The sequence below is a fragment of the Carassius gibelio genome, chromosome B5 (assembly GCF_023724105.1).
Source record: "Carassius gibelio isolate Cgi1373 ecotype wild population from Czech Republic chromosome B5, carGib1.2-hapl.c, whole genome shotgun sequence".
Taxonomy (NCBI): Eukaryota; Metazoa; Chordata; class Actinopteri; order Cypriniformes; family Cyprinidae; genus Carassius; species Carassius gibelio.
Window position 1 is genome coordinate 39031584 of NC_068400.1, and position 13900 is coordinate 39045483.

At 36.7% G+C, this 13900-nt stretch overlaps 1 protein-coding gene across 4 annotated transcripts; it reads left to right on the plus strand.

Moving 5' to 3' along the window:
• Positions 1-42: 42 nt before the first annotated feature.
• aifm1 (apoptosis inducing factor mitochondrion associated 1) lies at positions 43-11430 on the plus strand. 4 transcript variants are annotated; one of them, XM_052556170.1, is made up of 20 exons: positions 43-277; positions 1463-1593; positions 2020-2119; positions 2255-2281; positions 5412-5465; positions 5561-5833; positions 5939-6004; positions 6604-6758; positions 7654-7784; positions 7894-7984; positions 8189-8273; positions 8372-8448; positions 8976-9084; positions 9252-9359; positions 9564-9652; positions 9758-9898; positions 10098-10240; positions 10317-10441; positions 10550-10740; positions 10827-11430. In XM_052556170.1, exons 1-20 carry the CDS (start codon positions 190-192, stop codon positions 10896-10898), a joined length of 2256 nt encoding a protein of 751 aa, XP_052412130.1. In that variant the 5' UTR covers positions 43-189; the 3' UTR covers positions 10899-11430. The 4 variants fall into 4 exon arrangements, with proteins under 4 accessions (XP_052412130.1, XP_052412131.1, XP_052412132.1 ...); XM_052556171.1 differs by lacking the exon at positions 5412-5465 and having other exon boundaries at positions 58-277; XM_052556172.1 differs by lacking the exons at positions 5412-5465; positions 5561-5833; positions 5939-6004 and having other exon boundaries at positions 60-277.
• The last annotated feature ends 2470 nt before the right edge of the window (positions 11431-13900 follow it).

Sequence of the window (13900 nt, forward strand, 5' to 3'; positions counted from 1 at the left end):
CCAATTATTAAATAATCCGTCAGTACCGCAGCCAATCAGTGCAGAAAGAGGGCGGGCCGTCAGCGGAAACCGGAAGCGCCTGTAGGAGCTGTGACCTGAGAAGGTCCCCGGCTTTTTGCTAGAGCTGCACGGTGAACGTGGCTGTTAAATTCCCAAAGCGGTCTTTCCGAAAAGCACAGCAGAGCTGCGATGTTTAGGTGCAAGACAGTATGGAATAAACTTGCTCCGCTGGCCCGGGCCTCGTCCACGCTGTGTCTGCAGAATGCGAGGAAATCAGGCAAGTTGAAAAAAGCGGAAGAAGTCTGTGCTGTGGCTCAGCTAATCACCTGTGAACTTCATTTGTAGCTGAACGGTTTGCACAATTTCTATGGAGACATAAGTCCAGGCACCGGTAGAGTGAGGGTCCAGTTTGGTGCGTGCTTTGGGGTGCTGGCTAATGCTAGGGACTTTATTTGACAGTGTAAACAGTAAGTTGAAACTAATGAGACACTTAAATTGAGTAGATAAACACGGTTGAAGTTTCATTCAGCACTGCGGTCACACCGCATATGGAAAACATTCCTCACGGAGTCGCGCGCAATTTCAGGCAAAAAAATATATGTGGTAATTCAGTCAAAGTGAATTTTTTTTTTGTCACGAGCACACTACTGTGGGTCTGACAGCTCCATGACGCTGTCATTAAACCAGTTATTTTTTATAACAACAGTTTATTGCACAGTAATGACCGACTGACTATATTTCCCGCTTATTAAAGGGATAACGTTACTTGCCAACTAAATAAAAAAAATATAAATGTTTGTTTTAAAAATTGTTTGCGTAGAGTTCAGATTTAAAATGTATAATTTTTCCGATACAGGTTTTTCAACGCAAGTAACGTTATGCCTGACTCATGAGACGCTAATAAAAAAATCGATTACAGACATGTATTTGTTCTTTGGAAACAAAAGATTATTAAAGATTATTTCCTTAAGTTACTATTTTGTTTTATTATAAAAATAGATTTAAAAAAAATCCCCCATTAAAGAAAGTCATTCAGTTAAACAATAGTTTCTATAGCAAAAAATCTATTTAGAACAAATTTAGCATCTTTAGAACAACATAATTATATTCTTTTTTAATACTCTATTTAAGGATCACAGTGTAGCCCCAAGATATCAATTAAGTGTATTTTTAAATCTTTGCAAATATCCTATGAATCACTAGGTTTTATCCATTTGTCAGCAAGACGTTTTTAATAGTTTCAAACATAAAGTATGATAACTTATTCAGAATAGTCATTTTGTTTCAGTTTTTAATTTAAATATTTATTACGCTAAATAATGATGGAACATTGTTTCACCCATATTTTGACAGTTATTTGAAACATTGAAGTATACCCATTACCCGGATGTTGCATTTAATATGCTGTGTATATAAAATCATTTTATAAATATACATATCATTTTTATGGTGGACTTCTCAGCGCTGAGACATGGGAGAAGGCTGGAGATGGTTCAGAAAGCCCAGATGTCATCAGGGCCAGCAGGAGGGGGTGGAGAAAACACAATGTATTACGTCCTGATTGGAGCAACATGTCTGGGGACGGGAGTTTATGTAAGTACCCCTTTATGATTGGCTTATTCATCAGTCCCATATTGACAGTGCACAAAATATATTTCCTCAGGTAATTACTTTAAGCTTTACTGATATTTAATTTTTTAATACTATTGTGGGTTGTGATTAGTTTGTGAATAAAGTTGATGTTTATTTGCATGAGCATACTCGAAAAAAGTGTCTGTCATATGTACAAGATATACAACATATAAACACCATTGCTGTGCTGTGCTCTGTCAGGTTGTTAACACCTGTAGCTTGTTAAAAATGATGTTAGATGTGTTCCATAAATATAACTGGTATTAACATGTACTGTTAGTGTAGCAGACTTTGGTGAGACTTAATTTGGTGAAGCAGGTTAATAAGATGATTCTTAGATTTGCAGAGTTTAAAGTGATTGTTGTTTATTGGTTTGTGTGTTTTAAGGCGTACCGCACCGTCTCCGGGGACAAGGAAAGATATAATGAGCGTATGATCGAAATTGCCAGTAGACCAAAACAAGGGCCACAAGCAGCTGAGGCTTTAGGTAAGTAAATACACTAAACACATGAACACACACCAAATAAGAAATCACTGGTCTCATTTAATTAGGAGTTATCAAGTTGTTCCAACTCATACAACTACAGTTTAAATTAGTGGTATGTTGTCTTTTGTGTTTCAGCTGAAGTTGTGGCAGAATCAAAAGAAGGTGAGTAGTTATTCCACACACTGAAGGTTTTTTATTTTTTTATTTGTCTGTCTATGTATGCACATCATTCACATCCTTACACACAGAGCACTACACTCCCTGTGCACCTGTTGCTGAATTCAATGCAAAACTTAAGCTTTAACTTATATTTGCTAGTTATCTGATGACAGTGTAATTTTTAAATTCTAAACTGTTTTGGAAATGAAGATAAGCACTTGGTATAAGTAATGCAGTGCTGTTGTGCTCTGAGGTCGTATAGCTGTGGTTGGTATTTGTCTGTGTCACTGGTGCTCATTTGCGTGTTAACATGCACATGAAGTTTTCTTTATTTTCTCATGAAATAAAGATTTTTGTTTTGCATTTGATTTGACCTAACACTTTTAAAGAAATTTTTAACAGCCAAGCCTGAAAGAAGAAGAGTTTTTATCCAAAGCAAACTTTAACAACCTTCTATAGGTTTTTAAATTGTTCTTTGCAATATATGCAATTTCAGCTTATTATTCGTCATGAAAGTAGCAAAGGTAGCTGGCATGGCTTTAAAACATCAAACAACCAACACTGCGTTTGATTAACTAAGAAATAAATGCTTGCAGCTTCATTATTACTTGGTAATTTAATAACTATAAACATGTTTTATTTTTAAAGGGCTAAAAAAAGACATCTATTGCATTAGTTCAATTCATTCAAAAACTGATGCATTGTGCAAGCATCAAAAATGGTATGAGCTCTTAGTTTATTAATATGGTCTTTATTCATAACAGCTTACTTCCATTTGTCGTCTCTAAGTGAACAGCGATTAAAAACTTAATTTTGTTTGCCACTAGAACTCTACTAAAAATTGTTTTAGTATGCTAGTTCAGTAGATGAGCATGCAACACTGGACTAGTAATTAGGGAAATGTTTAGGATCAATAAATGCATACCCTCTTATTATAAACAAATCTATGGTTCTTGTGATGAGTTGTGCATGTAAAATGCATATACACTATCATTCAAGTAAGATCTTTTTTGTTGTTGTTGAAAGAAATTAATACTTTTATTCAACAAGGAAGATGCATTAAACTGATTAAAAGTGACAGTAAAGTATTTTACATTGCAGAAGTTCTATTTTAAAATGAATGCTGTTCTTTTGAACTTTCTGAACAAAATATATCACGTTTCACCAAAAATAAATGGCATAACTTGATAATAGCATTGATAATGAGAAATGTTTCTTGAGCACAAAATCAGCATATTAGAATTATTTCTGAGGGATCATTCGACACTAAAGACTGGAATAATGGCTGCTGAAATAAATTAAATACATTTTCAATAAATAAATAAATAACATTTTCTTAAATGTATTAAAACAGTTTAAATGTAAAACATGAAAAAATCTTACCAACTGCAAGATTTTGAATGATAGTGTAGATGTGCCTCTACTAATATACAATATAACAACAGGAGTTCCAGATTTGGACTTCATAGTTAGAATGATATGATGATGATGTTGTTGTTTTTTATTATTATTATCCAGAATGTATGTTTTGTTATAGATCAACCATCAGCTTCCAATAAAACTGAAGAGAAAGTCAAACATGTTCAGTTAGTGCCCCGTGGGCTATACATGGCCACCGTTTCTGGTTTAATTCCTCTATACAGTATAGGATATATTAGAAATAAATGTCAAATGTACGTCAACTATGTCTCATTAAGTTGTGCATGATTTTTGGGACACTGCATGTGACTGTCTATTTAATGTTCCTATTAATTTTAATGTTGTCTGTTACACTCCTAACAGTTCTACATTAAATGCACTTTTGTATATTTTAAATATTTAAAATAACTTTAAAAAGCATCCGTCAGGAATTAAAAATAGCCTTTTTCACACAATTATACCATTAAATTGACATTAAATTAAAATTAAAAAAATGCGCCGTTCACACAGGCAACTGGATGAATTTTTCTGTATTTTTGTAAAGGTGCTGTTAACACATGATCTCTTTATGGCAATTTACCAGTAATTTTCCTAAAGTCTGTATGTGTGAAAGGGGCTAATGTAAACGGTCAGCCATCTTTGAATTGTCCCTGTGTCCTTCCACTTCTACTAATACATGGTGAACTGTCTCCACTGTCAGGCGTGTGACTGCTTTGTTGGTAACTCCATTGAAACTCCTCACCCAATCACCTGAACATCCATTTGTTTTTATTCTAAATTTCACTTACTATGCCTTTTCAAGTTAAGAGGGTAATCTTTTAAGTTTTCTTTCTGCCATTGGGCCAGGAATGGTTGGATTGAGGTGATGTTCTATGAAGTTCTGTCATTGATAGACATGTCTGATGCTTGTCTTGTTGTCTTCGTCATGTCATTTGTCAGTTGTGTATTTTGCATCATACTTTCTTTGTCACCAACCAAACATTTCTACCACAAGGACACCACTATTTTCTGTCCTCCTTTTTCCGTTCGTCCCACTAACTCTGTTGTTTTGAAGAAGAAAAAAAGCTGTCTTGGCTTGTTAATTTTCTTGCTTCAACTTCTTCATTGATGTTAAAGTGTTTGGAAAGGTTCTTTGATGGCTAGCTTGTCCGTTGTCTGGAGGATCTCTCCTGTCCTCCGCTGATGTTTTGGAGAAACTCTCACCAGGACTTGTTCTGGAAAAATTTTCTGTTAATGCCCAAGTTTCTGTTGGACCTTTTGATTGGCACTGACCCATGGACCCAGCCTCATTTTAACTCATTTTTGGAGTTAGATTCTTGGAAGAAGATGAGTGTTAATGTGGAGAAGTCTTAAGAGAAACTCCAGAGAATTATCTATCATGATAGTCTCAGATGTGCAGATGCTATTTCAGAAGATATGATGATCTTGATGATAGCATGGTAATCCTCAACAAAACATGAAGATCCTGTCATTGAAGATTTTGCAACTAATGCAGGAAGTGGAAGAACACCATGATACATTCACCCATAACGTAACCTTACCTCATGTTTTCCGTCCTACAAATTCTTTCTTGATCCTGGATCCTGTATTTTTCCCTTTTTTCACTTGATGAACCTACCCCAAATGAACCTCTCATACAACTCATCAAATCATGAAAATGTTCTATCTAGAGCAGTGAAAAATGCTAAGTTATCTATTCATAATCATGCTTTAGATGCTGCACCTCTGGAATCTATCCCTGAACCATCTTCAGAGCCAGTTAAGAGTGGTAAGAGCCGAAGAATATAGAGCGGAGGATTGTTCTGGTGCTTCTTCTTCTGTTTCAGTCAAACTTCTTGTGTTTTGCTCATTCTGTGGCATTAGAGCCTGTTGCTGAAGAACCTACTCTAACAGAACCTCCTGCTGAAGAACTTCTGGTAACAGAAGCTGATGTGGAGTCCACTGAAAGCGAACCTGTTGCAGAAGCTCCAGTAACAGAACCCAATGTAGAAGAATCTGTAGAAGCTTCTATTCCTGAACCCACAGCGGAAAGCCCAATGAGAGAGCCTGTCGTTGAAGCCTCTGTAACTGAACCTGTTGCAGAAGCTCCAGCAGTTACACAGAACGATGAGCCCTTAGCTCCTGTAGTTGAGAGTGGTAAGCTTGACACATCTGCATGGGAGTCCATACATTTTTTACAGAGGAAAATATTTTTGGAAACTGAGGTTAACGTCTTTACTCCCCTCTTACATCGGGATTAAGAATCCGAGCCTACACCTGTAATCATCGCTGAGCATGTTCCGGAGGCTTCGTCTGTTTCTGAGATTGGTAAGAGTCCAGTTTTGACTGGATGGGAATCAGTTTTAACATGTTACCGATGAAGATAAAGATAATTACAGTCTCAGTTAGTCTAGTACAGAACGCATAGCCATTTTTATTTTTTATAAGAATATGAAAGACAAGAAAAGAAAAGTGCTAGTATTAGTTGGTTAAGTGCTGGCAAAAAAGATGAGTCTTTTTTTTTTTTTGTTGATTTATGAAATATATCTTGGCCTGTCTTAGATTATTATTATTTTTTTCTTGTCTGTATAAACCACATTGTCCTCTCTTCTTTTCAAGGCCTTATATTTTTCCCCACTCAAGTATTTTGTTCCTTTGAATGGTTGTTTTGTGTGACTGTTGTAATGCTAATGCCTAATGCTAAGGGTACAGGGTCACACATTTACGACCAATTTGCTGCCATGTTTCCAGATTACTTGAGGTACAGCTTGCACTAATATGACTATAAACTGCTAATCTCTTCCCTCATCTAGCGCTGTGTTCCTGAGATCACTCGCATATTCTTGTTCAGATAATGTTATGTGCATTCACTAATTCAGTGTTCAGGTCAAGTTCTTTTTGTACTAATCATCTCTTTATTTAACCAGCTGCAGATTCTAAAGCAGCTCCTGCCACTGAGCCCATTGAACCCACTGCTGCTCCCTCGGATGTCCCTGAACATGCTCCCTATCTGCTGATTGGTGGAGGCACGGCTTCGTTCGCTGCAGCTAGGTCCATCCGGGCACGAGACCCTGGTGCCAGGGTGAGTCTGAATTATGATAAAACTCACATGGTATTATAATCATCAATACTTGGAGCAGAGGTTTACTGGGGCTGGTTGATATGGCCCAAAAACTATAAAAAAAAAAAATGTGACCCTGGACCACAAAACCTCTCTCAAGTAGCATTATACATGTAAATATACCAAAACTTAATTTTTGATTAGTAATATGCATGGGTAACGACTTCATTTTGGATAACTTTTCAGTATTTCAATATTTGGCAGTCTTTTCATTATTTAGATTTTTTTATTTTTTTTTGCACCCTCAGATTCCAGATTTTCAAATAGTTGTATCTCGGCTAAATATTGTCCTGTCCTAGCAAACATACATCATTGGAAAGCATATGTATTCAGCTTTCAGGTGATGTATAAATCTCAATTTCGAAAAATTGAGGTCACAAATGTTTTACATCAGTCGATTTAGATAATTATGACAATACATTTCAAATCTTAATTTCTTTGAAATTGAAAAGCAGATTTTTGCTACAAAAGTAAATGTTGTAGAAACCAGATGGTTATTTGTGTTTTTTAACTTATGGTTAGAATATATAACATTTTCTTTTTAGAAAGCTTGAGCTTGAGATAGAATGCAGATGTAAATTCATGTTCATTATCAAAAACTGTAACATCTGTAAAAATTATTAAAACCTCATTTTTGTATGTAGAAATTAATATATTCTGACTGGTTGATTTTTATTCTAATTACCCATTGGTCTTCCACAGTAGCATTAATTTAGATAGTGATAGTTCAAACCACACATATAGTGCCTCAATACCATGGTAAAATTTAATCTAAAAAAAGGTCTAAATGCATTGAAATGCACAAACCCTATAGCTTAATCACACAAATACTGTATTTATATTGTTTGTTGCACAGGTGTTGATTGTAACAGAGGAGTCTGACCTGCCCTACATGAGACCTCCTCTCTCTAAAGAACTCTGGTTCTCTGATGACCCCAAGGCTGTCGAAACACTGCACTTCAAGCAATGGAATGGCAAAGAGAGGAGGTGTGTGTCAGAATTTTCCAGAACACATAAAACCAGACCACACGCTAATGTGCTGGCTTTGTTTCAGACCATTGCTCATTTTTGTAATATTTATTTATGCTTGTTTTAGCATTTACTTCCAGCCTCCCTCGTTCTACGTCAGTCCCGCGGATCTTGCTAAAGTGGAGAATGGGGGTGTGGCTGTGCTCACAGGCCGTAAGGTGCGAAACTCTGACATCAGCATCTCGTGTTACTGCGAAGCTGTGCTCTAAATTACATCCACGTGAACAAGTCTAAAAATTATGAGATCACACGAAAATGTTTTATTGATGCATAAGTGTGTGGGAATGTGTTGTCCTCATCATACCCCCGTGTGTGTGTGTGTGTGTGTGTGTGTGTGTGTGTGTTTTGTACCTGTGGTGTAGGTGGTACACATGGATGTCAGAGGAAATAAAGTCAAGCTGAGCGATGGTGCAGAGATCTCATATGAAAAGTGCCTGATTGCCACAGGTAAAATGCATGTATAATAAACACATAAACATACAGAGGTGTAAAATCTATTGCTGACTGTCCTATAAAAAAAAAATATCTCTGTGTGTGTGTATTAGGTGGGGTACCTAGGAACCTGCAAGTTATTGAAAGAGCAGGAGAGGAGGTGATGAAGAGGACAACCCTCTTCAGAAAAGTATGTCTTATTGCACATTTTGGGTTTTTGGACAAGCAGAATTAAACAGTAGTGTACAAATGAGATCCTCCATTAGTTGTATGTTGAAGTCATAATTAAATCAAAATTAGAAAAAAAAAAGATTTATCAGCATGCAATACATCATTTAGACAATGAAAACTTACCTTATCAGATGGAGTATAAAGTCCTTCATGTTTTTTTTTTGTTTTTTTTGCTGAACATCCTGTTTTTTTTTATTTTTTCGTTTTACTTTTCACCATTTGCACGTCAAATGGGTTGTGAACTAGGGTTTTATTTTGACAGAATACGATTATACCTTAATCTACAGTGAGACATTCAATATTAGATATTACATATTAGCATTCTATATGGCCACAAATTGTATATATTTTTTGGAAATTGGAAATAGAAAGTCATGTAATAAACATCTCATTTTCTTGTGTAAAATATTTTATTCACTTGAAATTGCTCTTTGATGCAGTCTCTCTATTTATATATATATAACCTCCATGTGTTCTTTTTGGTAGATTGAAGATTTTAGATCTCTAGAGAAGATCTCCGGAGAGGTTAAGTCCATTACCATCATTGGTGGAGGGTTTCTTGGTAGCGAGCTAGCATGTGCCTTGGGTCGCAGATGTGAGTCCAAACACTCAGCTGTCATTCATCTATATGTGTGTGTGTGTGTGTGTGAGAGAGAGAGAGAGAGTGTTTTGAGGTTCTCATGTTATAAAGGTTTTATTTTTATGAAAATTCTTCTGACTACTCCCTCTCTCTCCTTTACCTTCCCCTTGCACTCTCTGTAGCCACTGACGCTGGTTTAAAAGTGGTCCAGATGTTCCCAGAGAAAGGCAACATGGGAAAAGTACTGCCTGAATACTTGAGTAACTGGACCACTGAAAAAGTCAGGAAAGGTGAGCGAACGAATAAAGGACGTTTGCTCAAGCAGACCAACATTGGCTCAACAAATACTGTGTGTTTTGAGGTTGGGGCGGGGGTAGGATTACCTGTTTCAATGACTGTGTTTGAGGAACCTATTTTGCTGTAAATGTCCAGATCAGATGTAGGCATCCTGAAAAGCTTAAAGTAACCACAGCTAATCTTTTGACCACTCATAGAGGGTGTGAGCGTAATCACAGAGGCTGTAGTGAAAAATGTGACCTACAAAAATGACGGATTGGAGATCAAACTGAAGGATGGACGACTGGTGAGTCTGCTTTTCCATCAGCCAGTCATAATCTGGCCTGATCATATGTATTCTAATAAAAATGTAATAGAGTTAAATTTTTCTCTTTTTTTTATGTTGTTTTAGTTTAAGACAGACCACATTGTGGCAGCAGTAGGTTTGGAGCCTAGTGTGGAACTTGCCAAATCTGCCGGGCTGGAAGTGGACTCTGATTTCGGAGGGTACAGGGTTAATTCTGAACTCCAGGCTTGCTCCAACATCTGGGTGGTACGTAAGCCTGAAGGCTTCTCCAGCTAAAAAAAAAGCCACTGATTACTAGTATTATTACTATACTGTTGGTGCTCAGGAGACCATACCAAGCCAGAAGATCCTAAATAATTGCTGGTTCAGTTTTCACAGGAACCGTACTGGTTCTGATTGCATCATACATTTAAAAAGTAAGGTTCCTTCAATGTTTGTGTTCTAGGCTGGAGATGCTGCATGTTTCTATGACATCAAGCTGGGCCGTCGCCGTGTAGAGCATCACGATCACGCTGTGGTCAGCGGCAGACTTGCTGGAGAGAACATGACCGGAGCCAGCAAACCTTATTGGCATCAGTCAATGTTCTGGTAATCTTCAACAACGCACATTTTAATGTGTTTTTAAATGCATTATTCAGCACTCACAATGTGCCCTTTCCTTCAGGAGTGATCTAGGTCCAGATGTAGGATATGAAGCCATCGGTATAGTGGACAGCAGTCTGCCCACCGTGGGAGTGTTTGCTAAAGCCACAGCCAAGGATACACCAAAAGCTGCAACCGAACAGTCAGGTACAAAAACATTTGCTAAAATGTAGATCACAACTACTATGGATTTGTGAATTACCGCTTAGAGTGCACACAAAAAACACACTAAAACAACATTGTCTCTGCTTGCAGGCACTGGGATCCGCTCAGAGAGCGAGACCGAGGCAGTTGCCGGGACATTAAAGTCAGAAACAACTGCCACTCCACCTCCTACCCAGCAGAAGGAGGATTATGGGAAAGGAGTGATATTCTACCTGAGGGACCAAGTGGTGGTCGGTATTGTACTGTGGAACGTCTTCAACAGAATGCCCATCGCTAGAAAGGTGAGCATAAATATCACTCCTTCCTTTTTATTCGTCTTTTTTTTATTTTATATTTTTAATTTGTTGTTTTGTCTGTTTATTTGTAGATAATCAAAGATGGAGAACAACATGGCGATCTCAATGAGGTGGCCAAACTTTTCAACATCCATGAAGACTGAACAATCATTTCTCTTTCTACTCCATCAAGGGCACTCAGTCCAAATCTATGTGGAGTGAACTTGGGAAAGACACACACACACACACACACACACCGAACAAACACACAGGCTTACACCAGCCTGTCCTCTGCCATTCTGACCTCACAGTCTCTGAGTTCAGGAAATGCCATGCTGACTCCAAGCTGCAAGACGGCTCTGTGCCCATAGATTGTTTAAAACCTGTACCACTCAATTTTCTACTGAGGGAAATCTATACCTGTTGTTTGTATTGAAAATTTGTGCTGTGTGTGGGTTTTTTTTCTGTTGAGGCCAGTAAATGTTTATCTCACTACTTAAATGCATCCCTTCCAAACACCTCCTCGAAATCAGACAGGATATCCACTTCCGTTGAATGCTGCAATAAAGTTGCTTTTCAAATGAAACCAAACCAGATGAAAGACATTCCTCTGACGCCAGGTCGCACAGTGTTTTCTGCCTGCATGATCAAAGCAGCTGGTACAAATACGACTAAATAAAAATAAATTATTTTTAATTATGTCTCAGAATTTGTCTCAAGACTTGGTGCTTGTCGAAACATTTGCCAACACAATAGTATACAGTGATTATTTGGTCAATCCAGAGGTCAGAGGAACTTACTGTACCAACTCTTTCCCAAGTGCAAGACACCCTGAATGCCTGTGTCTGATTTGAGTGTGACCCGAGGCTTTTGAAATACATAGAGAAGATGCAATATGTTAAGGCTCATTAAACCTGTGATTGCCTGCAAACATGTTACTAACATAGCCTTGACCTATTTCCTTATGCATCAGTGCTCTGATATAAAGGTCAGAGTAATTACAAATTACTCTTTCTGTCTTTCTGCTGAGCGATGGACATAGAAAAGATAGCCTTTGATGTTTATTGAAATATTTTGACGTCTCCAAATACAGTTTGTTAATGTTATTATTATTAATTTCATTTTATTTTATTTAATTTATATATATATATATATATATATATATATATATATATATATATATATATTTGGTAAAAGAAGCGGCCGATGAGAATAATTAATAGTGCATTGGACTGCTCTAGCCACATTCTTAGTATTTAATTCACTAAAAGGAACCAGTTTATAAGAGTCGCATTGTTTTCCCACAAGGATAATTTAGCAGAAAGAAAATTTTGTCATTTCTCTGTCTTCATGTTGGATAATTTTATAATTTCAGGTAATTTTATTTTGTAGTGGAGCTGAATATTATCATTGGGGAGTGCGATCATCAATCAAAAAATAAAAGTTTTACACACTACTTTGCAATTAATAAAATTAAAGTTAACTTTTATTATTTTTTATTTGCAAGGTAATCTGTATTTTTGGTAGATTGCATTAAACTGAGTTCCGTAGATGCACCAGGATGCAGGGACAAAAATCTGTCCACAAAAACAAGATCAGCTGTTTCCGAGATGAACTTCCTCAGGACTGTGATATTCTCTAAAGCATATGAACAGGGTTTATGTCGCTGACCCATACATACATGCTTCCCCGCTAGTTACTCTGGAGTCAGCCAGTAATTCTCACTTGAGATTGCCTGAGTACCTTTAACCTCTGTGGAGACTGACGAAGCGGATTTCAGATTTTATGATTCATTAATTAATAATACTGTTTTCAGGCACGTGTTAATGAGTAGAAATCATTGGAGTGGTATGTGTGTGTGTGTGTTTGGAGGGTCTTGGATAATTACGTTAGCTGAGAGCATAAGCGTGCGTGTGTGTGTAGCTTAGGCATTTGCTCTAATTCCTCCTGAGGTCAAGGCAATGTTTCAACACATCATCGACATGACCGCTGAGTGAGTGATTTCTGAGAAAACTGGGTCTGTTGTTCTTTAGTTCAGTTCACTCTGGATTGAAGATACATAAAAATTAACACTGGCCTAGTTATCCACTGTGACTCAACACAGATAAAGCTCAGTTGGATTTCTCTTTCTTTCAGTTGTTTTTCTTACACCCACACAAATTATATTATTGTCTTATTTTTCTCTCTCTTTTTTTATTTCACGTCTTTCTCCTAAATAGCTGCGGGATCATGTAAAACAGTATGATAGGGAAACGGGGAAGCTGTACATATCGCTCTCAAAAGCACACACTGGTATTCCCATCATTATGGAGACATTCCATAGACGTAATGTTTTTATGCTGTCTGAACAGTATTTTCTGCCCCCTTATCCTAACCCTAAACCTTACCCTCACAGAAAACATTCTACATTTTTAGATTTTCAAAACACTTTATATATTATTTATAAGCTTGTTTTTTTTTTTTCATGGGGATCTAAAAATGTCCCCACAAGGTCAAACTCTACTGGTATAACTGTACTTGTGGGGACATTTGGTCCCCATAACATAGTGAATACCAGTACACACACACACACACCCACACACATCTTTATATACAGAGCAACCTTTACAATGTTACAAATAAGGTATATAAACTTATGAACATTATATTGATCAAAATTTATCATTAATAATATATTGTTTTGTTCTTACTATTGCTAAATAATATAATGTTTTCAGCATTGATACTAATTCTTGATAATAAAAAGTGTTTATTGAACACCGGCGTATTAGAATGATTACTGAAAGAAATCCCAGGAATAAGTTGCATTTTAAAACATTACAATTGTTGTAAAAACATTTGTAAAACTGTATTAAAAGACGTTTCATAATTGTAGCCTTGGTTAGCATAAGAGAAAACATTTGAATGGTAGTGTTATGTTTCATATTAACTGAGACAGTATTATATGTTCACCACAGGACTATTGACATGAAATGCAAGAGACATAAAGGTAATTTAAAGTTTTCTTAAGAAATAGTGACGGGTCACATAACCTAAAATGTAAATAATAATAACAATGAAATGCTGAACCTAAATTCTTGCTGTTTAATAAGCACTTGTTCTGTGTCATCTACAGAATATACTCCAGATATCAGAGAAGGTGGATGGATGGATGCAGTGCGTCTTG